The sequence below is a fragment of the Carassius carassius genome, chromosome 34 (genome assembly GCF_963082965.1).
Source record: "Carassius carassius chromosome 34, fCarCar2.1, whole genome shotgun sequence".
Lineage (NCBI taxonomy): Eukaryota > Metazoa > Chordata > Actinopteri > Cypriniformes > Cyprinidae > Carassius > Carassius carassius.
The window spans coordinates 23483736-23509905 of NC_081788.1; the positions used below are offsets into that span (position 1 = coordinate 23483736).

The 26170-nt window shown below is 37.0% G+C and overlaps 1 protein-coding gene across 1 annotated transcript; it reads left to right on the forward strand.

Annotated features, from left to right (window-relative positions):
* The first annotated feature begins 1289 nt into the window (after positions 1-1289).
* LOC132114782 (sulfhydryl oxidase 1-like) lies at positions 1290-24885 on the forward strand. The gene is made up of 12 exons (XM_059523104.1): positions 1290-1669; positions 2773-2873; positions 4645-4693; positions 4974-5076; positions 5658-5748; positions 5934-6079; positions 7792-7926; positions 8468-8597; positions 13580-13702; positions 14835-14973; positions 16757-16933; positions 23693-24885. The coding sequence occupies exons 1-12, from the start codon at positions 1381-1383 to the stop codon at positions 24586-24588; spliced, it is 2379 nt and encodes a 792-aa protein (XP_059379087.1). The 5' UTR covers positions 1290-1380; the 3' UTR covers positions 24589-24885.
* Positions 24886-26170: the final 1285 nt, after the last annotated feature.

Genomic DNA, 26170 nt, shown 5'->3' on the forward strand with positions numbered 1-26170 from the left:
CAAAAGGTTAAAGATGTGCATGTCTAAATATTGTTTAAATCCCAGGTTTATTGTCATTTTCTAGCATTAAACATTAAATTAAACAATAAAAAAAAACACTTTTTTTTTATTAACAAAACTGAAACAGAATGACATTAAATATTAAGTTTTGGATCTTTAAACTTTGTTAATAATAGTGAATTGCATGTCAAATAGCATTTACATTTATGCATTTAGCAGATCCTTTTATCCAAAAAGGAACTAAAGCAATTCATCAGAGAGCCAGCAATATTCGTAATGTACAAATCTAGGTTTATTTGACTAGATTATGAAGCAAGAGAATAGAAAATTTTCAATCTCTCAAAATGATGACATTGAATGATTTTATTTGTTGGATACAATCAAAAAGTCAGGACCTCTGACCCAGGAGAGGGGGTAAACAGACAATAAATTCAACATTAAATAATTTAAAAAAAAATAAATAATATATTAACACCATAAATATCTGTGCCTCTAATGCTAATGGCACAGCAAAGTGTACTGTATTTGTGACGTGTGTCTTGTGTAAAATAAACCAGCGTCCCTTTCGTTATCAAAATTAAATTAAAGTTTGCCTGGGTGGAATGTGCTCAGTCAGAAACTTTGGACAAGAGGCACACATGCAACATGTCAATATCTGAGCAAAGGTGATTCTGAAAGAATGGATCATGGTGTCAATAGGAATGGCCAAACCTGCTCTGGTTTAAGTCTAATAAGAAAACCCAGAGATTTATCATAGTTCAGAACAATTATATCCTAAATGTTTGTTGTGTTATTACAAACAAAAATATATTGATGGATGGAATAAAAAAAGAGGATCCATCTGGGACTTTAAAAAAAATGAAAAAAGTAAACATATGACACAAGATAGGCCTATGTCTCTCTTTGTGTTCAGTCTGTAAATAATAAAACCAACATTTGAATTTCTGTTTATTTTCTTTCTCCACGTTTTATAATTCAGAACTTTTTTTTAACGTCTGAAAATTCGCACTCTTTGTTTGGACTATTATAATTTTTACACACATAATTCATATATTTATAATGGATTTAAGACTGAACAATTGCAGCTGGGACAAAAAATAATAATTCAACATTAAACGTAAAAACCAGTTGAACATCAAGTTTCCAATACAGTTTTAATGTAATCTCCGTATAATAAAATAAAATATATAGGCCTATATTAAAACGAACAGTTTTAATAAAAACAAACACTGCTGTGAGCTACAGTAGGCTATATAGAGTTCAAAGAGAGATGGAGTTGAGTAGAGTTAAATGGGAGGGAGTTGAGCGTGTGACCAGTCGCTGTAAACTTTCTATCACTTTCTAATAGAGTTAGTTTAGTTTGAGCTGAAATCAGGGGAAATGGCGCGGCGGGGCTGCTGTGCCACGTCTTGTTACACGACAAAAACCAAATCAGATCCATTTAACTCTTTCCTGTGTGTTTTTATTTCTTTTATAAGTCTTAATCTTTTAATCGCCGAAGCCGGGCTGTACACCGCATCGGATCAGATTATTATTTTATCACCGAAGAATGTGGACTCTGTTCTTCTTAACTCCACTGCGGCTGTTCTGGTGGAGTTTTACGCGACCTGGTGCGGACACTGCGTCGCGTTCTCACCCACCTGGAAAAACCTCGCCAGAGATATTAAAGGTTAGTATTTCTCATATTTACACATCATGATGATGCGCTACTGTCGCACAGTATTAGCTGTTTGTGTCCTGCAGCGTCAATGCAAAACAGCTGGACTTCTGTTACAGTATAATTTACCATAGGTAACCGGTTTAATAGGAATTAACATATGGCTAACGTCACTACACTAGCACTGTGGTATTGTAATTGGTATTTATTTCCACTTTTGTCATAAAGGATAGGCTACCTAACGTATATTTATTGCGGATTTACATGAGTTGTAAGTGATTTTGGTACCTTAGTGATTTTTGTAAGGGGTTTTATCCTAACTCGGACGCAATTAAACATTGAATTCTGTGCAAACTGTTTGCAGCAAACTTAAAGTGACTATTTTACCTACAGCTGAGTTTTATTTGTGGACAATGACTAGTTAGAAACTAAGAGCCAACTGAGAAAAGCTGTTAGACAGCTAACAAGGTTACATAATAGTGAGCTGTCTTCTTTGTATTGACATATACACATAAACAAGCAAAGTTTACCTGAGCTGCTCACCAAATGAACTAATGAACGGACTGCCAAGTGAGCTTCCAACCCATTAGGTCTAAATAGTGAGTTACCTACCATGTCAGCTTATTCTGTCTATGAAATATTGAGCTGTCTACTTGGGCAACATATGGGCATCATCTGTGTAGGCAGTTCATTTAGGTTTTGAGACACAACGCTTGTTTCTTTTCCTCTTCTGTTGCTCTAGGCTTGAGGTTTTTGAGCTGCCTTATCTAGGTTGACATTATCATTGTTCATCAAAAACACACTCTTTTGACACCTGGAAGTCCCCTTTGTGAAAGGTTAATGGAGCATATGATGTGAATGTGAAGAACGTATCTTCAGTGTTGATCAGAAAATCTGCTTGGTCTTATTGTTCCAGATGCTATTTGACACGGTGTTGACGTTGTCTTTGCACAGAAAGATGTTTGATGTTTTTAACCACAGACTCCTTACTGTCATAACACAGACTTTTTTTTTAAACTTAGCAACATGCAACTGAAATCCGTTTGCAAAAACACTATTGATCCCATTGATTCCGTATCATAAACTATACATTGTGTATTTTGTTGCTGTTTTAGAATGGAAACCTGCTGTTGATCTGGCTGCTATTGATTGTGGTGATGAAAGCAACAGAAAAGTGTGCATCAATTTCGGCATCACAGGATTTCCCTCTCTGAAGGTAGTGTGCAATTTAGAGACCATGCAGTTATTGTTGCTTTTGTGGTTGTTTATCGTTATAGTTCAGTGTTTGTTTTCCAGTAGGAAAGAAAACCCACAAATGTTTTTAATTTCTCAGTCATATAGCAAGCAATGTGATTTAAATGGAAACTTTTCCTCCTAAGAATCAAACCCTAGTAATTTCACCTCTAGAGTTTCAGAAGAGATCTCAACAATTTGTGAGGAGATTCTGCAATTACAAGTCTGAGATTTTAATATGAATGGAAACATTTTAATTCATCTATTGTTCAAAAGTTTGGGTTCTTAATGTTTATGTTTTTGTTCACCAAGGATGCATTAAATTGATCAGTGACTGTAAATACATTTATTTATACAAAAGATTTGTATTCGAAATAAGTTCATTCTATTACTTAAAGAGTCCTCTGAAATAGTAGTGTTTTCCACAAAAATACTAAGAGGCCAAAACTGTTTTTTGTTGTGGTTGTTTTTTTTTACGTTGATGATAATTGTGGCGAGTGGGGCGGGGCCTAGGGACGTGGGAACAAGGAGTGAGGCCGGCAATGATTGGGCAAATCAGTGACACCTGCGACCCACCGCCGGTCTCGAGTCCCACGTAGGAGATGGAAGGATATAAAACTGGAGCGACGACAGTGAAGGACGAGAGAGGACCAGGCTGCCCCGCCCCACTCGCCACAATAATAATAAGAAATGTTTCTTGAGCAGCAAATCAGCATATTAGAATGATTTCTAAAGGATCATGTGACTCTGAAGACTGAAGCTGTTGAAAATTCAACTTTGCCATCACTGGAAAACATTACATTTTAAAATATATTAAAATAAAAAAACGTTATTTTAAAAATGTTTTACTATATTTTTAATCAAATAAATGCAGCCTTGGTGAACACGAGAATCTTCTTTCAAAAACATTAACAAATCTTACCGAGATCAATCATACAAGACAAAGTTAATACAGATTAAATATATTCTGAGCTCATAAAAATGCTAGTAACATCTGAGCAATACAATTTTCTCTTCTGGATAACTTTATGTGTGGGATAAGAAGTATAAACGTTTAATATAATCACTGTTAAGTTTGTAAATGTAAAAAAAAATGGAAAGAAAGAGAATAACGCACCTTAAAAATGGAAGACTGCATTTATTGGGTCTTGTTCATGAGAAAATTGTGTACATTGTTCATAAAACCCTTCTTATGTAAATTGTTGCTGCAGTGACAGTTGATTTACATGGAAATTCATTCTGCTTGTGTTTCATGACTGAGGCCCTCTGCAGAGCGCAATAGCTTGACTTGTGAGGTTTTTCCACACAGATGAATCCATTTTTTATTTCTGAATAACTGTTCTTTGTTCAGTCATGCACTTTGGTTACAGGCTATGCTGAAGCCAGAGGGAAGAACTGATGGAACTGAATCTGTCAGTTCTTTGTCCATTTTCCTCATAAGCATTTAACTCACTGTTGCCAATCCTTGAATTATTGTATGTTCTAATTTTCCTTCAGGGAAACTCATCTTCAGATGTTCCTTTTGGGTGTTTTTGTATCTGGATTTTGTTAGGCTAGTTTTATGTTCTTGTCTTGTAAAATCAAGTGGACATTCTTATAAAGGGACAGAGTTAAATTCTTCCACAGCTTTGATACATTTTAAGGGGGTAAAAGGAAGAGCTGTTGACTAAATCTGTCAGTGAGGCTTTGCGGGCATGGAGCTGGTGTGAAGGGCTCAAGTAGCACTGTTACTGATCTCCCTCTGTCTTTCTCAGTTCTTCCCTGCTTATTCAAGCAGTGAGTCCAGGGGCCTGGAGCTCAGAGGTAAAAATTTCTTTTTTTATTTCCAGTGTGTCCTAAAAGGAATAGTTCACCCAAAATGTTACTATTTCGCTCATTGTTTATTCATGCTCATGTTGTTCCAAAACCATTTGACTTTCTTCCTTCTGTGGAACATGCAAGGATAAATTTGTAAGAATTGTTGATGATGCTGTTAAAATATTCTGTAATTTAAAAACATATATTGTATATAATTATATATATATTACTTGTGATGTACTTTACCTTTGTCTATATAAGAGTATGTTTTTTAATGTTCATATAGGATTTCCTAGGGATGTGAGAGGTCTTCGCCACTACATTATCGATAAGTTGGAGATGCACAACGAGGCTTGGCCGCCTGCTTGTCCACCTTTAGAAACTGCTAGGTTAGAACACAATGACCTAGTCACTTTTCAACTTATATTTAAAAGCATATCTTCATTTTAATCTGCACTTTAAATCTTAAAGGTTTGGATGTCAACCTTTTTTTCTGTTTGCTGATTTAATGGTTCTGTAAAGTAAATAATGCTTGCATGTAATGGTCAGCGAGCATGTTGGTTTTTGTTTGCTTTTAGTCGATGCTGCAGTGCAAAAGTTCGCTCGGATAGAAAAAGAAAATGAAAAGCTATAAACTTGATTTGTATCTTGTTTCTCTATTTTGGTGTCATCTGTCAAATCATTGCAGGAAATGCCAAGAAAAGCTTTTTGTCCCTTAAGAGCCAAAAAATAAAGAGAGCAAAGAAATGTCAGAAATAGTTTAGGCAGGAGTGTTTTTATCAATTTCAGAAAGAAATTCCATCATAGTTAAAGTAGGTTTTAGTTCAAGGCTCAAGAATCTTTTAGTAAACTCCCTAGGAAATGAGAAAACTATACAGAAAGACCATGTACTATGTACATTTTTTTTCATTGTTTGCATTACATTAATCTTAACTTTTATTTTAATCAAATCTTTTTTTTCTCTCCACAGTGAGGCAGAGATAGACACCTTCTTTCAGACCAACAATGTGAAGCTCCTCGCTCTTGTGTTTGAGAGTAAAGACTCCTACGTGGGGAGAGAGGTGAGATCAGTTTACACAAGGTCCATTTAAAGTAATAATTCACACAAAAATGAAAATGTTGCAATTTATTCACCATCTTTTTCCAAACCTTTAATTCCTTTCATGGAACACAAAACATTTACATTTATTTACATTTTAGATATACATTGTCACCTTTTTTTTTAAATTTTTTTTTTTTTTTTTAGGTGACATTGGATTTGTTGCAGTATGAAAACATAGCTGTGCGCAGGGTTTTGGACACAGAGACGAGTTTGGTGTCCAGGTTTGGTGTGACCGATTTTCCTTCATGTTACCTCTACAACTCAACCAGACATATCTCTAGACTCAAAGTGTGAGTGCAACATTTCCGTCATACAGCCCTACAGCAGCTATAAAGAATGTTTTCATAAGACAGACAAGAGAAGTATTTGGGATGTTTGAAAACTAATACTAAGCTTAAGCTGATCACTTTTAATATAGCTCATACTTAAAAAGATCATATTAAAGAATTAAACTTAATTTAACTTTACCTTTTGACGAGATTTAAGATTTTGAAGCATCTGAAAAAATCCCATAGAGTTGTATTGGAGGGACCAAAATTACACGGGTCACCTTTAAACCCTCTTTCACAATTTATTGGCATGAGCTAAACCCCGAGGTATTTTACTCTTAGAGTCTTATAATTAAGCATTTAGCATTTGCCTGATCTCGTCTTCTCAGTTTTATGACCATTAGCCATTGCAGGAGTGCCATGTTAATGAGACAACAGAATTTTAATACATGCAGTTATTCAAGATCACATAGCTTTCATAATCATTTCTAACCAGGAGCATAAATCAGAGGTCTGTTTGCTTTGTTATGCTTATTTGAGAAAAATAACTTGGCATGGGTGTGGGGCCCTTTAGATGACAAATGCAAAAGAGAAATGATTTATGGTTGGTTTATGTAGTTTTCGTCCTCCTTGATGGTGTGCATGTGTGTGTTGAGGGGGGTTTTAATTTTCGATGCCGAAACAATGGTGCTCCTTTTCTGGGTTTCACCTGCCAAGCAGTCCCTGCTCTGCAGAGCAACAGATGGCGTCCCGTCAGGTCTGAATGCGTGATTGATCTTGTGTAGCATGCACAAAATCATAAACCCGCACACTATCTCCACCATCTCAGGTCCTTGTGGTCTCAGAAGCGTGCCGTCAGACCCTGGGGACCTCAAGCTTCGCCTCTCTCCAGTGAGGGTTGATTGAAGCTTGGGTAGATGAGGGAGTGTGTGTCCTCCTGTGCTGGAGACACAGGAATTCACAGTGGTGTTTATTGTTTGATTTGCCAGGGTTAGTGAAGAGAGTAATGATCGGTGATGACATCTCATCAGCACACCACGCCCACCATCTGTTCATCTGAGGAAGAAAGATAAATGGATGATAGTGGAAAACTAGAGAGACATTTGATTCGGCTCACTTGTTTTAAGCAGCCATAAGTGCAATGCCTTCCCAGAAATGCATTTAATATTTTTGCAATAATGTAATGTTTTAATACTATTAACTTCTAGATTTGTTAAAAAAAAGGTTTGAATTACGGTGTCAGCATATTTTTGAATTGACACCGAGGCAAAGTAACAGTTCTGTTAATCAGTCAAGCAAGGGCACCCTTTTTCAGCCCTCCTTGTTATGAATATTTCTGTCAAATTCAAAATATGAACTAAACAACAAATCTCAAAATGTTCAAACGTCAGCTGATGAATCTGTTTTATCAGTACTGTGTATTCTGACATACAGCTCATTTGGCGTACTGCCTTTGCATACTATATAGTAGGGAAGTAGGTATATTTGGATGCAGAGTAACTGTCTCTACCCTAACTTTGACTTTAATCCAGACCCGAACCTTAACCCTAATTCTTCTTTTAATTCCTGTCTCAAACTGAACTGATTTAATAAGAAGCAGCTCTATAAACAAGGACTCTGAGCTCTTCTGGAGTCTTACTCCACTCCACATTATATTTGTCACATGTCACATACTTGAGATTTATATTTAGTAGTTGTGCGGGCCCTCACTCCTCCTTCTCCTCCTCCATCAGACTCAATGAAGCTCGTACCTTTTACTCGTACGCCCTGCAGAGGTTGCCTGGGGTAGTGCGGACTGGCAAACCCCAGATTCCCATCACTGATCTTCTCAAGAACTCAACTCTACAGGAATGGAGGAAGTTTAACAAGTTAGTGCACACAAACTGACAGAGTTATTTTACATATTAATGCCTCATTTCAATTCAGTGCATTCCTGTAGCTCAAACAGGAAAGCGTGGCGCTAGCAACCTCCCAGATGATGGTTGTTATTACCCGGAAAAGCATGAATGATAAAATGGATATCTTGAACGTAATGTAAGTCGCTTTAGATATAAGCGTCTGCCAAATGCATACGTAAATGCAGTTAATATAACAATTATTTACTTAAGATAAATGCACTGAAATGTTAGAGCATTCCAATTTTGCTGATATTTTTATTAAGTCTTATTACAATAAAAAAATCAGTAGTTTATGAATATTTAAATAAGGGCATACTTAAACATTTATCATGTTTTATTTGTTAAGTGTAATAGAATGTAAAAAAAAGTTTTGTACAATAATGATCTATTATAGTTGAAGTCTTACCAAAATTGTTGACTGAATCACGTGGACTCTTTCAAGGTTGCCTTTCATGATTAAATGGTGCACACTTATATTCCTACATATATTTTTGTGTGTGTGTTCCTATAGGACGCGTGTGTATATGTCTGATTTGGAATCAGCGCTGCATTACTCTCTGCGTGTAGAGCTGTCTGGACACACCATCATCAGTGGAAATGATCTGACTGCACTCAAAAAGTACTTAAATGTACTGGCAAAGGTGATCACGTCAATACACACACACACACACACACACACACTCAAAACATTTACTTGAATTATTTTATATCATGGCATCTTTATCAGCTTAGTCAGTTCACAGAACAAACCACCAGAGGGAGATACATTGAACATTTCCATCCAAGATGTGTTTCAAGCATGAGCTTAGAGATGTTCAGTGTTTGTTGAAAGATATTAGAGATCAGTCAAGTTTTAGAAAGTATAAAATATGGTCATGGTGAAAATATATCAGGATGAAATTATATCATGACTTGTGACAAACATGCTACAGCAGTTGCTGAAATAGTTACACATCAGGATTTTATAAAACTGCTGATTTCTGACATTAAAGGATACATCCCAGACATTCCTGTTGACTGCTGTGATGTTCTGCTCCATCACATTCTTTTTCATATTCTTTTCAAACCACTGATCAAAGGGCTGAAGAAGAATTTCAAAGGATTTGTTTAACTCCAATGTTTTTACAACATTTTTTTTTAATGAAATGAAAATGATTTAGGCTGGGATTTCTTATCTTTAAAACATGCAATGCATATGAAAAACAGAATTACTTAAATTATTTAACTTAATAATATTTCCTTGTTTATAAAGGGGTTTTTTATGTGGGTGAAATATGACCTCAATATTTTTTACAATATTTTGAGATTCATTCAATTCTTTGTATGTTCTCTACTGACCCATTCTCTACTGGACCAGACGCGTGCCACGGATCTGTTTGATGAGGTCTGAGACAATGACCTTTCACTGGCTTTGTGTCTGTCCAGCGTAGCACTGCCAATCTCACTGATTATTTAGGGCTCTCTGGGGAAGGTCTACACAGATGCCTGGAGGAGTGGCAGGGACCCTGGGCAGGCCTCACATTAACTGTGGTTACTTTTGTCAATATTCCCGGCTCCCTCTGGTATTCCAGCCTTAGCTGGGCCTCTTCAGAGTGTCCTTGCTGTTTTTGGCTTGCTCTTTTGAGCTGCCTTGTTAAACAGACACGCAGGCTGCATTAATTGACACGCTGTGAAGAGGAAGTGTTTAACCCCACTAAAGCAAAGCATGGAGAGATTAATGGTGGCACGGAGGAACAAGCACATACACACACACACTCTGTGTTCTGAGTTGAAGATCTATACAGTGGCTTGAATACTAAACTCAGTTCGTTTGCTTATAGGTTTGGTGCTTTTTGATTAAGATGCTTAGAATGCAGGCAGACTGATCTAATAGGATAATCCTGTGAATGTCACAACCTGCCCCTCTCATCCTGAACCTCCTCCACCAGGTGACCCAGGACTTTCTGTGCCCATAGACCAAAAAAATAGACATATATGTATGTACACTACAATTTGGGGTCACTAAGATTTTTTTTTTTTTTAAGTCTCCTATGCTCACCAAGGCTTCATTAATTTTCTTCGAAAATACAGTAAAAAAAAAACAAAACAAAAAAAACATACAAACAATATTGTGAAACAATATTGTGAAATATTACAATTGAATTTATTCTAATAGAAATATATCTATACAACTTGTTATTCATATATATATATATATATATATATATATATATATATATATATATATATATTTATATATATGAAAATGTAAAAAGATTTAAGTTCAGTCAGATTCCTTTCATTATTTTTTAATTTATATAAATAGCACAGTATAGTATACATAGATATAGATTAGCATATATACATATAGAGCAGTAAACATGTTCGCATACATAGTGAGTGTGTGTGTGTGTGTGTGTGTGTGTGTGTGTTTTAACCTTAAATCTTAAATTATCTTAACATATCTGGGTTTGCAGCACAATCTGGATTTGTATGAATCAGAACTTGTATTTTAGGTTTAAAAGAGTGGATCTTGGAGACATGAGAGCATTACAAAGAGGTTTTAGGATTAGCCATCTTTATCCTGCTTTCTTAAAAGAGGCTTCCCGCCATGCAAGAGGTAGAGAATAAAATTTGAGGTCGAGGTTCAACCATGACTCCATGTTTTATCTAAGGCCATGGTGTCCTCAGTGACTGACTGTAAATTTCCTATTTTCATTCTAACAACCTTCAGAGACCCTGATGTTGCTGAACAACTAGCACCTGCTGTTGGGTTGCGCTGTGATAACAGGGAAACAGTTTAGATGGCTTTTACATGGCCCACTTGTATATGTGTCCCAGAGAGTGAGATTAAATGGGAGTCTTCTTTAGGGCTGGGCTGAGAGATGCCTTCTCTTTTGAACCTCTGCAGAGAATGAGAGGCTGTGGTTTTCTCAAATGCTGATACTAATCGGATTGGAGATGACATATTGCTAGGGTGAAGTGGATTGTCATGGTTCGAATGGGAGGAAGAAGAGAGAGCGGGGGGTGGGGGGCTGAAACAGTAAGGACAGTGATTGGAAAGGGCTGTTTGTGGTTAGTGATCTATATCCTTGCTTTGGTAGATGGAATATGCAGAGGCTACTGTATATACTCTTATACAACATGATTGACAGTGTACTTTTGGAAAACCTGTCTGAATAACAGAGTGTCTTGAAAAGATGAACACTACAGCAGTCACAAAGTATTTAGATACTTAAGCCACTCTTAAAAATGTCTGAATTTCATTGCATTAGATGGCAAAGTATCTTGGCATCTGCAAACTAATGATTTTCTGAGCCATTTTTGCTGTTAACTTTAACAAACTGGTTTAATTTTAATGATGCGTGAAGTCAGTTCCCCTCAAGTTCTCATAGGTGTACGTAGTACATCACATTTAATTATAGGCATGTAACTTTTGACAACCAAATACAGTAACAGAACAACTTCTGAATAGTATGTCTGTGTTATCAGTAACACTGTACAATAAGGCTCAGTTCTTTAACATTATTTAATGCATTAGGTTTCATTAACAAAGTAACACTGTATTGAGAATATCCATTTAAAACAAACTTCTTGAAAAGTAAAAATTGTGTTTGTGATTGTATTTCTCTGAATTAAATGCTACTTTTGATATATAATGCAATTGCATTCATACAACATACTGTTTAAAAGTTTTTTTTTAATGCTCACTAAAACTGTAAAACTTTTTTGTTTTTTAAACGGTAAAAATTGTAATATTGTAAAATATTTTTGTAATATTGACATTATACATGTATTTACTAATGCTTTTAATCTGTCAATCAAATTAATGCATCCTTTCAAAAACAAAAATAAATCTTACTAATCACCAAACCCTTAAACGATAGTATAAATGTTGCCCAAGTGAGCCACAGCATTGTTTTCCTTTCTCAGCTTATACTTTTAGTCTCAAATATTGAGTCTATTATGATTTGTCTGTTTACTTTTTCTTTGCAACTCTTAAAGAGACCTCGCAGTATAACAGAATGATTCCACAGCCTTTCATTCCTGCTGCCAGAACCCCGGAGAGTTATTCACATCACCCTTGTTGTTTCGATTTGTAGAGATTCAGAGTTTTCACCTAGTTTTGAACAATGCCTTTTGTTTGAGCAATCCCAGATTACCCTCTTCAACACCCAGCTCTGTTAATGAGCTTTTCACACTAGTTAGAAGCCAGACCAAAACCCAGATCTATTCAATGACACACACACACACACAGAAGGACTAGATACTTTCTCCTTTTCCCACCTGTGCAGCTCTGATTAGCTTTTCGCCTTGGCTGCGTTCTCAATGGCTGAATCTCCCAGATTAAGGAAACAAATCAGAATGGAGTGGTGCATTGGGGTTAAGTAAATCTCTGCAAGGCCTTTTTAAGTGAGCTGAGTTTTAATAGAGATCCTGTTAGAGGGTGATGAATAGAAGGCCGCGCCTTGCTAAACAGATGGCCACAGGAAAATTGAAAAGACGCAAGAGCACAAATCAAAGAAAGGTGCACCTCTGGGATCCAGTGGGGCCTCCCCACAAACACACACTCAGACACACAGGCCTTGGCCTGCGCTAATGTGGCTGTGTTTATGGAGCCGTGTCAGCACTGGCTTTGTGGCCTCAGCTCAAACACAGAATTGTAAGGTCAGCACTGGCATCCATCCAGGGCCATTGAATCTGTCCATTCCCTCGTGCCACACAGCTCAGGCTGATCATTACTTCACTGAGCTTCCAGAGACATACACACACAATCTTTAACTCTATTAAATTTGAGTTGGTGTAAGAAAAGAAGCGTTTACCAATTCAGTGTTGCTTTTTAATACTACAGAACAATGAAAACATATATTTAAATATTATTATTTGTCATTCATTCGTTCATTAATTCTTTATTGTTCTTTGTGTTCTTCATATCTTTAAGTAAATTTTTTTTTAGATAATAATAATAATAATAATTGATTAATTGGTCATTAGTATTAATAGTAATAATTATGTTTTTATTGGTTAATGTGTTTAATAATGTGTGAAAAATAATAATGGTGGTGTGATTGTTATTTGTATTATTATTATTATTATTATCATTATTATTATTATTATAGAATAAATAATGCATTATTCAAAGCTGTTTTTAAACCATAGAAACAAAGAACACAATGTATTTGTTACAAGAATAATAATAATAAAAAATGAACCATTCAATAATAATAATAATAATAATTATTATTATTATATTTTTAATGTTTAATGTGGAATGAATAATAATAATCACAATAAAGTCTTAATTATTATTGTTATTATTAATATTATTGTTCATAATTTTATAATTGTTAATGTGCCTTGAAACTCTGATATTTATCTTTAAAGGAGCATTTTCTCATTGCTCTCCCTGACTGTAAATCTTCAGAGCTTTGCAGTGTGCATTTTCAGCCACTTAGCGTCTTCTAGTAGCACATTAGCAAATCTAGTGATCTTACCATTTGACAACAGCTACTGGTGCTGCAGAAATAGCTGTCACGTTTATTAGGTTTAAAGGACTTATGTAAATGATGAGATGTTTTAGCCTAGCCTTGTCCCAAACACAAGTGTATGACTGTCTATGTGATTATGTGCTTTTTCTGTGTAGCATTTCCCAGGTCGTCCATCTGTAAAGAGTGTACTGAAGACCGTGGACAGCTGGTTACAACAACAGAAGGGGACAGAGATCAAATACAGCGATTTTAGAGATGTCCTGGACAACACTGTGCAGGTTAGACGAGCTTAACAGAACATCTCCAGAAAGTGTGCTTTTGTTTTTTATATATATATATATATATATATATATATATATAATTTTTTTTTTTTTTTTTTTTTTTTTTTGGGGCTACAAATGATATTAGTAATGATAAATTAGAATTTTGACAACCAGACATTTGATATAGCAAGCTACTGGATTTATTTAAAAAGGTACCTGAATTTGTCAATACCTTGACATAATCATTTCTCTACTTAGACTTGGGTCATCATGAGGTCAGTGTATTGGGATGCTGTCACTCATGTAAATTTATTAAAAAGTCTATTTGAACTGTTCAAGCCACTGCAAGCACAATTTTATGCCATGGCATTCAACACCATATGCAGCTTGCATTAAAATAATACCAATACTAAGCGTGATGATGCACTATGGTTAAATGTTCAAATGTAGAGTTTCACTCAATGGTATACATCACCCTAAAACTGTTTTTGTTCATACAGTGAAAGTCAGCGTCCAAAATAAATTAAGCTGCACTGACTTTCGTTTTTATGGACAAAAAACACTGAGACATTTTTACAAATATCATCTTGTGTGAGTAAAGTCAATCAAAGAAAGTAAATGACAGTTTTTTGTTTTTTTTTTTTGAACAAGGTTTTACAATGCTGTCAAGTTGCTGAAGCTTAGATGCCTACACACACAGACATACACAGAAGCAGTTAGTGACATCATTAGCTTTTAGCCCCCCAGTCAATGAATCAATGAGGAAGTAGGAAGGCATCCTGTAAGGAAACTGCTGTCATCAAGATCATCGCCTCTTATAGACACACCCACCAATCAACTGCTGAGTGCCTCTGCACAGGAGACTGACCAGTGGGAGGTCTGGATTAATTCCAAAACAGGCCAAAGAGTTTAATGCTGTCTGATATGGGCTTTTAATTATGCATGAAGTGAAATATGATTGAAAATGATCCCTGAAGAGATTTTACGGCTTCTAACAGTCATACCTGCTTTAATTGCAGTATCCACCTCACTTCATTTGAAGAGTGACTGAAAGGAAAATTGATTGTTTTCAATTGATTCTTGTTGTTTAAGTGAAACATAAGTCAATTGAGACTGTATGTCTGTCTGTATGTGTGTGTGCTTTTAGACGAGTGATGCAGTGTTGCCCGAGGGTGTACAGTGGGTGGGCTGCCAAGGATCTCAATCCCATTACCGTGGATACCCCTGCGCATTTTGGACCCTCTTCCATGTGCTCACAGTGCAGGCTAAAGAAATGGGCTTCCCAGGTACTTCCACATCCACAGCACCTCAACTAGACCACAGTATTAGTTATTTAGTGACTGTTCCCTTCTTTTTAGAAATTGTAAGTACTAGAGTAGCCTTCCAAATGTTATGCTTAAGGGCACATTGGCGATATGGAGCGTCTCTTGTGGGTCGTGAAAGCCCAGACTATGTTAAATGGCATTCGCCACCCTTATTACTTCTGTAAAATGACATATTTCAGACATATTTGCAGTCATTTGTGAAAGACAGTGAAGTCAACATGGCCAAATAAGAAAGTTGTTTAGTACATTTTTATGAAAGAATGTTCATTGTAGTAATGTGCACTGATGTTTACAATAAGATAAGAAACTGTGTTCCTGTAGCTCAAACAGTAGAGGCCACCAAGGTCATTGCTTGATTCCCAGGAAACTGATTAAATGTATACCATGAATGCAATGTAAGTTGATTTGTATATAAAAACGTCTGCCAAATGCATAAATGTAAATTTGAGTATTAAGAAAGAGAGAAATACATTTTAATACATTTTGACTTCATGACGTTTTAATGATTTTAAATAAAAAGCACCATCATCTTTCAGAAATGCAATGTGCTGGGAAAAACTAATCAATGAAACATCTTTGTATGTGTGCATGTTTCTGCTATAGACCTTACATATTTCAGGCTCATGTAAATGAAACGCTGTAAGTGGTCTAATGAAGCTTGGGTCTTGTTGACCTCAAGAGCACCATAAATATGGTGCCCTATGTCAACATTCAAGGCCCTTTTGTGATGGATGAGCCCTGTGTATTATATAAAGAAAGCCGACGTGCATTTATACTGGGCTGTGTGTGGCCGTCTGTGCATGCATATTTATGGTGCTTTTTGCTTAAAAATCTTCACCCCATACAAATATACATGGAGTGTCATGTTCCAGGAAACCAGTGTGTCACTTATTGTTAGGCCTTGTTTTGCTGCTAGAAAAGTAATTGTGTTTAGGTAGAAGAGAGGGATTTGTTTAGATTATTGGAATCTGAAGGGTTAACATAAAACCCAGTGAACACAGCTTCTCCACTCACACTTAATCCAGCAGCTTATAGTGGGCGGAAGAGAAGTGGAGGGGGTGTCTGCGTGTGGATGCGTGTTTTGTGTTTGTGTGAGCGGGTGGAGGGGGGGGGGGTCATGTAACCTGCAAATGGAAGGTCAGGGACGGGGGGGTCCATCTGTCCACTGGCAATGCTCTGAATTATGTCCACCAGCTAAACAGAAAAAAAGAAGTGTACTAAATACAACACCAAACTAACTTCTAAAAGAGCATTTAAAGTCAGAGCTGACCTGACCATCCCTCCTTGTTCCTGCAGTGACTTGTACTCGGAATGTGTTGTGTTTGAGAGAATAGATTCACAAGAATTAATGTAGGCTAATCTGGGGTCCAGAGGTTGGTTGGGTTAGTGGACTATTCTGTGTCTGAAAATGGTTGCTATATTTTTGGATAGTTTACGATTTGCTTGTGGAGATATACATTTGAAGCTGCTATTGTGGAATTATGCCTTGTTAGCGGTTTTTCATTATTTATACTACAATAAGTGATTCATTTACTGTAATATCATAAGTATATAATATCATAAAATAAAATATAATAATAATACTAATGCATGATATTATAATATATTGATGATAAAATATTTTTCATATGCTTCATACACCCAAAACTGTCAGTACTTCTTTTCTTGCAATGATTTATTTATTTTTTTCTTCTTTTTGCCCATTTTCTCTTTTCTTTCTTCTCTCTCGGTCTCTTGATCTCAGATCCTCAGGAAGTGTTGCAGGCGATGAGAGGTTATGTCAGCAGTTTTTTCGGGTGCAGGCCATGTGCAACTCACTTTGAGGGTATGGCCCAGGAGAGCATGGATCATGCTACCTCACTGTCTGCCACTGTCCTCTGGCTGTGGTCTCACCACAACCGGGTCAACAACCGTCTGGCAGGTCGGTATTTTCAGTGTAAACAAATGTAAAGTTTTAAACACGTTATACAGTTGCCCCAAAGTATTTGGACAGTGTTTTTTTATTTTTATTTTTATTTCCACTTAAAGTTGAAAGTACACGCTTCAATTTACTGCACTAAAAACATTTTTCTGAGCAATTTTTGCAATTACTTTTAACCAGTTGGTGGCATCAGGGTGATTTTTTTGTTGATTAGTTGAAGTCGGTTCCCCTCGATCTCACACAGGCATCCTAGCAGAGTAACCACAGTTGTCATTTATCATGTTAACTATGTACATATGACTTGAAAGTGTCACACTATTTTTTTGTCTACATTTTGAACAGTATATCTACCACCTCTTAATTAAAAATCGAATAAACCTTTTTCTTGAAAGACTTGTTTGTGCTATATTTCTGTACAAGAAATGCCACTTGGTATGGCTTTTAAGTGTGTCCAAATACTTTTTGGGTGCCATAATAAACCAAGGACATCATTCAGTCCCGTCACTGCTGTCCATAGTATAGAGTAGAAGAAAAAAAAGGGGAAAACACCAGAAGGTTTTTTTTTTCCACCTTAAGAGGAACCAGTGGAGCTTCTTCCCTTAAAATCCCTTTAATTCAGCGATCCTCTGAGCAGACACCAGCTGTCCTGTTCCCTTCTATATGTCTATCTCTGTATTTCTCTCTCCCTACACTGACATCCATCCCTTTTTCTATTTCTCACACCCTCTGTTGCATTTTATTTTATTTTGATGTTATACTCCTTTATTGTTCTGGTAGGAACATTTGTGTTTTTTAATCTTACAATATTTGGTTAGAATTCCCTAGTAAAAGTGAACGGAGTTGACATTTCATAAATAAAATCTTAGTTCTTTCTGACAGGCTGTCAGCGCGCATGGCTGTTGTCCGTAAGGGCTATAAAGGGAGTTAGTTGCCTCTCTTCACACTTGCTTAATTCATTTGTTTGTCTTCTTTTGATTTCGCCTGCCTCTTTAGCGTCTGTCCCTTTTTACCAGCCATGAAGTCATGAATAATTGGACAAAAGTGTCCCCCATGCGTGTCCCCCTATGGCTCTTCTGTGTCCCCTGGTCTCCCCTCACTTCTGCTAATTAGGTCTCACTGTCTCTCATGTCCCAGGAGAGTCATTCCAGCCGCTTGACAATTGATACTACAACAGTGTGTCCTGCCTGGGGCACACGGCCCTCTATTCCCCAGACGGCCGGGACAGCAGGTGGCACACGCCAAGCCGCCAGCATCAAGCCTTCCTCTGATTTGTAATCTCTGGCCCAAGTAGCTAACACAAAGTGTGTGTGAGGTGGGTGGCATTGTCCCCTCCTCCTCCTTTGCCTTCTACCCTCCGACACCCTTTATTCCTCTCAGTTCCCAAGAGGGACCCTCCTCCTCCTGATCGTTAGCCTCTTTAGTAGTTCCCTCCCACCTCACACACACACACACACACACACACAGCTAACCAGGCATAAATATTGGCCTATTAGTATCACTGCTGCACAATTAATTTAACTGGCATAAAGGCCCAGGCAACAAACTTCAGCCCAGCGCTGCTGCCACTTGTCAAGGGAGGAGATGTCTACAGAAGACAAATAAGTTTACCTTTGTGAAGCTGATTGGGGAGCTTCTTTATTTACACTCTTAATTCTATCCTGGTTTATTGCATACTTTGATGTATACTGCCCACAATATTATAATTTTTTTTATATATAGTATGAGAAATAGTATGCAGCATGTGATCTTGGAACATTGCTTGTTTAATTCAACAAATGCTGTCAGTTTGTTTTCTCAGCAACAAATGTTTTTTGTTTTTTTATTTTTCTTTTACCTAAACTGTAGCACACAGCAAGTAGCAACCGCATCATTAAAGGGTTAGTTCTCCCAAAAATGAATATTATGTCATTAATAACTCACCCTCATGTCGTTCCAAACCCGTAAGACCTCCGTTCATATTCGGATAACAGTTTAAGATATTTAAGATATAGTCCGAGAGCTTTCTGTCCCTCCATTGAAACTGTGTACGGTATACTGTCCATGTCCAGAAAGGTAAGAAAAACATCATCAAAGTAGTCCATGTGACATCAGAGGGTCAAGTAGAATTAAACTTAATCTTAAACTGTGTTCTGAAGATGAACGGAGGTCTTATGGGTTTGGAACGACATGAGGGTGTGTCATTAATGACATAATTTTCATTTTTGGGTGAACTAACCCTTTAATGATGCGGTTGCTACTTGCTGTGTACTGTGTGGTTGCTTGGGCATTGCTATGCTCTGCTAAGGTATTCAGAGAGGTTTGCTAGGGCATTGCTGTGCAGTTGCCAAGATTAAGGAAGCAATGTTAGATGTGGTTGATACTTGCTGGGGCATTGCTATTTGTTGATAAGGTGCTCAGATAGGTTTTTAATTATGTACTATGTAGTTTGTGGTTGCTAGGTTGCTGCTATGTAGTTGTCAAAATTAAGGAAGCAATGTTAGATGTGGTTGATACGTGCTGGGGTGTTCTTTGTGGTTGCTAGGACATTGCTATACAATTGCTAAGGAAACATATTCTTTTAGACTGTCCTGGTTTTAATGCAAGTAGAAAGCTCTTTTATGAAATTAGTTCACTTAAGGACTTAATTGATGATTTTTCATCATATGTTTATTTAAAAAATCTTCTATAATATTACTTGCTGTGTTTGTTTGTTTGGGTTTTATTGTATTTATGTGATATTTGTATTTTTTAATTTTTGAGTTTTTGCCATGAAAATAGCCTCAGATCCTGACATGGCATTGAATAAAATAATGCTACTACTGCTACATTTGCTAAGGTGTTCTGAGAGGTTTTTAATGTGTTGCTGTATAGCTACTACTTGTTAGGGTGTTTTGGATGATTGCTAGGACATTGCTATGTAGTTAATAAGGTGTTCTGAGAGTCTTTTTAACAAATTGCTATGTGGTTACTACTTGCTGAGGTGTTCTGTGTGGTTGCTAGGGAATGTTATGTGCTTAATACAGTGTTCTGGGAGGTTTTAATGAGTTTCTATGTGATTTTTATTTTCTAGTTTGTTCTAGGTGTGTGCTAGGACGTTGCTATGTAATTGATAAGGTGTTTTGAGAGGTTTTTATTGAGTTGCTACAGTATATGGTTGGTGATTGCAAAGGTGTTCTAGGTGGTTGCTAGCATGTTTCTATGCTGTTTTTAATGTGTTCTTAAAGGTTTTAATGTGTTGCTGTGTGGCTGCTAGGTTGTTCTTAGGTGGTTGTATATTGGCTCATTAAAAAAAAAACTACCTACACTTTAGATTTGGGAAAACAATAAACTATTAATTAGTTGCTTATTATCATGCATGTTACTAGCAAATTGGCTGTTTATTAGTACTTATAAGGCACATATTAATGACTTATTCTGCATGCTACCTACTACAACAACTACCTTACTATTAATAAGCAATAATTAGGAGTTTATTTTAGGACTCTGCTGACAAGTATTCGTCAAATATGGCAAATCTCCGAATCTAAATTTGGAAGCTTTCTTTATTAAGTGTAAGCCTTTTTATTAGCTGCGAGAGTTTTCCTCGTTTATTCTGGTGAGTGCATACATTCCTCCTGATGCGTATGTGTGTGCGGTGCTAGAACATCTGGCTGATCAGATCACACAAACAAAGCAACGCGACCTGTACTCTTTCATTATCATTCTCTGTGATTTTAATAAAGTTAATCTCACCTGTGAACTGCCTAAATACAGACAGCACATCACATGCCAACCAGGTACAGCAATATACTGGACCATTGCTACACAGTTTTAAAGGATGCATACCACTCTGTCCCCTGAGCAGCTCTGAGACTCTCTGATCACTGTTTGGTTCTTCTACTAGCCTACAAACAGAAACTTAAATCTGCTAAGCCTGTAGTAAGAACTGTAAAGGGATGGCCTAATGAAGCAGAGTAGGATTTACAAGCCTGTTTCGACTGAACTTATTAAAGTGTTTTTGAGGCTGCAGTCATTGATCTGGATGAGCTCACAGACACCATGACATCCTACATCAGTTTCTGTGAGGACGTGTGTTCCCACCAGGGCCTATTTAACATTTAACATTGACAAACTTTGGTTCAGTGCAAAACTCAAGATAAGCATAGCTGAAAGATGCTTCTCTGAAAAGCTGGAGAAAAAAAAAAACAGTTATCAAGCAACAACCCTACATTAGTGTGAAAGGGCCTGAAAGCCGTCCCCACCTACAAGACCCTATCCCCCAGCACTGTGGAGAAACAATTTTTAGCCAAGGGTTTGAGTTTTACTGATAACTGCAAATCCGATATAAGAAGACTGCAACAGACTGTTAGGACAACTGAAAGGATAATTGGTTTTCACATGCCCAACACATAACACATAAATTACCACCTGTCTTCTGTAATTCATTTCTTAATAACTAGTTATTGCCTCTCTCTCAAGTATTATGTAAATATACATATTTTTATTTATACAGCTGTGTATACATTAAATATACATTGATCTTCTGTCCCAGATGTATACCACAGTATTATATTTTCCTTAGTCTTACTTAATTAAATGTTCTTTCTGTTCTTAATCTCATGTTTGTATGTATGTTTGTACCAAGAGCTCAAAACTTGGCAAATAAAGCTTATTCTGATTTTGTTCATAGTGAATATGTGCTCCCTAAAGTGTTAACATTAATACTTACAAGTATACACAATACACAATAGCGTTTATAAAAAATGACGATTGACTGTGCATTTGTCAAGCTGAAAATGGCAGTCAAGTCAGGCATTTCCATTGTGGGATACATTTTTAGGTTAGGCTACTCTTATATGGGCATTTGTTGCATTTTTTGCATACTACAAAATTAGTATTGTAGTATGCCATTCTAAACATAACTATTGTTCCCTCTTTTTTCCTCTGTCTCATCCTCTGGTTCTCTTGAAAATGCCAAGGAGAAGATTAGCCTGTATGTTTGTTTTGCATTTGTTTAGTCAATCCTCCAATCCTCCCTTTATCTGAACACAGGAGACTTGCCCACCCATCGGCACTCAGATTCACTGACGCTTACTGGAACTGTCCTGCATGACGCGTCCATCTCTATTCACACGCATGAATATTAATGCACCGCCCTGGCAAGCTTTGCATCAATGTTAACAGTGCTACAGCTGAAGTCACCTTTGTGCTGAAGGGCTCCATGATTAAAAGTAAGATCTTCATAGGCATTGCATCACATCACAGCCAGATATGAGTGCTGCCACAGAGCCATGCATAAAGGCCCCTGGATTCCCCTAGACGCATATTAAAATTGATGTATCTCTTATGTAAAGTGCGTTATGCAGAGTACATCCACACATGCATATATACATCATATTAATCTACGAGATGGGGGAGGGATGTAAACTAAAAGCAGCTGCCACCTCTTGTAGTGTCCCGACCACCCAGTGACATCCACCACAAGCAATTTATTAGCGGATGCCTCCACCTGGGGTGGCGTTTAGGGCAGGGAGGAAAGGAAAATATCTAAGGGGAAAAAATAGTAATTCATTAGAGGGAGGGCTGCAGCCAAGAGGTGCTGGCTTTCATATTCAATTTGGAGATGGTGGCATGATCACAGGGGGTGTGAAGAGAAGGGGTCGGTGCGTGTGCATGTGGATGGGGAGGGTGTCTTGTTCACCCCAACCTCATCTATTATCTTCACCATCCTCCCTCTGGAAGCGCCCACAGGTCTATTGATCATGTCTTTAGAACTGCCACACACACATACACACTCTGTTCACACAGCACCTCAAGGTTAGGCAAAATTCTGAATTTTGAATGATGGGAAGAGAAGTTGCAGCAGATATTCAACACTTTCATTTCTTTTTTTCCCCATTTATTTTCTGCTATGAATTTTGTTGTAACCAATTAAAACAGATTTGAATCTACAAAATTTCTGATACTTTTATAAAACTAAATACTGACGTCAACATTTGAATATATGATCATATAATATATTAGGTAAATTAGAACATTTGTGGGTAATTCTGAGAAAAGTGTTCTTCTCCAGGTAATGTTAACCTGTCAACTCCGAATTGATTAATGTATCATTTGGGCTTTTCCCACTAAACACAGAATTAAATAATTAATCTTTTTTAAATGGGTTCAAGCCTGTTTTAAGCCTAGTTTAAGAAATGTTTGAGACTTCCAATGGATTAGCAAGTGAATCTCATGAAAACATATATAAATATATTTTTTTAAATTCATGCATTATAATACATTTTAATAGAAATATTATGTTATTATGTACAAATGAAGCCGTTTGCAGTTTCATAACAATCAAATTTTTCCCTTAAATTGCTGATTTAATGTATGCAGAAAATTTACTTTTGAGGTTTATTTCAGTTATTCTCAATAATTGTTCTCATTTGATTCTTATTTCTTTAATTTTCCTGTATTAGAAACATCTAAATTTTACTTTAACCAGAATAAATTAAAAGTTGTACAAAAGTACCATGATGCATACAGCAATATATAATTGCTGATATATAGTAGTCTTTTGTTTTACCTCTGTAATGAGGATGGGATTTTCTTTTAATAGGCTTCATTTCCTTGATGCAAAATAGGATTTCTACATTTATTGATTGATGAAAAATGTTCATTTTATGTACATGATAACATGATTTCAATTGTAAGAAGTGAAAGTTGTGATTTAGTGGATTTATGGTTGAACTCCTCTTTTGACTGTTTATGAAATTATGAAACTTCTAAAAGTTTCATTTTTCTTATCCCACACAGGAGAACTTAGTGAGGACCCCCATTTCCCTAAGATTCAGTGGCCATCTCCGGAGTTGTGTCCTAGCTGTCATGGATTAAAAAAGACTGGTGAGCACCACTGGGACCAAAAGGAGGTGCTGACCTTTCTCCGACACTACTTTTCCTCAGCTCACATTCTAATGGACTACCTGCAGGACGAAACCCAAGCTCTCATCCATCAGAGGAACCGACTCACAGCAGCTCAGATGGAGAAAGAAGCCAGACGTGGGGTGGAAAGGAGGGCTCGAGAGGTTCTAGACACCCGCCCTGCCGAAGAACCTCAAGAAGAAGAAGAAGAGCAGCAGGAGGAGGAGGAAGAGGAAGAGGAAGAACCAGCAATGGAGGAGCAGACTGGTGAGCCATACCCTGCAGGTTTAGAGAGAATGGGGGTGGCTGGAGCATACAAGGCCAATTACCAGGCACCTTGGGAGAAGCCACAGCGGCCACAGTCCCAACGCAAACCAAAAATTGTGGGAATGAAACTATGGGAGCCCCAGGAAAACATAGTAGACCTGGACTTATTTGTCAACCAACACTATAAAGCCAAAGCCCTTCGAGCTGCGGCCATGTCTGGCATAGTGAGACAGAGGAGTTTGAAGAAGAAGGAGGATGTGGAAGACCTCCAGTTTGAGGGAGGCTGGAGGGTGAAGCGAGACCTGGGAAGCCAGGAAGAGAACCTTGGCGCCAGGGTCAGGATAGAGCCGTACCCCAGACCCCACAACAAGCGCTGGATGTCCCTGCTCACCGTGGGATTCTCCAGGCTGGATGTGAGCCTTTGTGTCCTGCTGTACCTCCTCTCCACCATGTGTCTGCTCGCCATGTACCTGTATTTCAAACTGAGGATAAAGCTGCGACGTGCTAAATTGTCTCTGCCCTAGAGCAACGCTCCAGTGCAAACTAATACTTTTTCAGAGGAATGACTAAATCTCACAATCTGTGGCTACTAAAGAAACCGTCAGCTTCAGTGCCAAAGTATGCACAGAAATCGAGAGTTTATGAAGTACTGTTTTTAATTTGATGGTAATTAATGCCGAAGTGTGGTTTTAAAGACCCTTTGCTCTTGGTCTCTTTTTGGTCTTTTTTTTTTTTTTTTTTTTACTACTCCTGTGAGTTTCTTTGAAGCATCTGGAGATGGAAAAATTATAATCGTTATTGATGTCTTTTATTTGTTTATTTTACAAAACTAAATTTTTATTTGACCACTCATCGAAGAATTCTTAAACTTTTTAGTGCACATAATTTTTAAAAGCACCAATCATTTTATATAATTTAATTTATATAAAATACTTTAACACAAAAACAAAACATCTTTAACCCAACCATTTATTTTAAGTAAAATAATTAAATTACTTGAAATGCATATATTTTTGGGGAATTTGGACCCCAGTTAACTCTTATTGTGGTTGTCATACCCTTCATTGATAGAGCTACAACTTTATGTAGGTTTAGTCCATCTTAAATTTCACTGTGAGCTCACAGCGACATTCTGAGCCAATACTAGTTTTTTTTTCACAAAAATATTTTAAGATGTAAATTTGTACCGCGGAGCAACTCTATACAAGTACCTGAAACTATTACAGACATTATGGTTTGCCCATTTGATAAGCAAGAATTAACATTCAAACTGAAGTGGAGTGCTTTGCTGGAAAAATCTGATTAAAATAATTTTTCCTAAAAACATTTTTCTTGTATTGTTTTTAAAACTCCAATGTGTTTTCTGCCATGGAATGAGATTCATGACATTTGTGCATTTTATATGTCCAGTATTTTTAAAACCAATAGCTGGTGTGTGAGACAAACTAGTCTGACTGTAGTCAATCAGATGAGTAAGCAAATGCTGGAATACACTACACAATTTTTGTTCACATTTTTGGCCTAATTTACAGTCTAGAATCAACACTAGTTGTCTAAAATCATAGGCAGTCTGCAAATTTTGGCCAGTCGGGAGTTGACAGAAAATTGCATAGTGTATGACAGATTCACATTAAGATTCCATCCATTTTGAGAATTTCAATCATGTTTGATATTTTGGTTCAATTTTAGAACACGTGTTGTTTTATGTTATAATTTCGCATTTTTCCTCTGTAACCATTTACAAAGTCACCAAGTATATGATGCCTAGTGTTTCAAAAAATGTTCAGAAAGTGGACAATGTAGTGTATTCCAGCCTTTAGTTTTAGACCATCCCTGAAGATTTTACTAATTTCTCAATCGAACCTCTGTAAAACACTGTAAACTGTATCATCAGTTCCATCAGTGTAACATCTTACTTCATTTCTGAAGCCTGAGCATCATTCACCCTATCAGTGTCCTCAATGCGTATGCAGAGCTCATGTGTTGTGTTTAAGGGTGTCTGGGGTCAGGAGTGGTCTGGGCCCATGGGTGGAAGAACAAGGCTGTTGCCATCTGGTCTGTTTTGCTAGCTAAATCCTAACAATTTCATTGGGATTATAGCAAGTG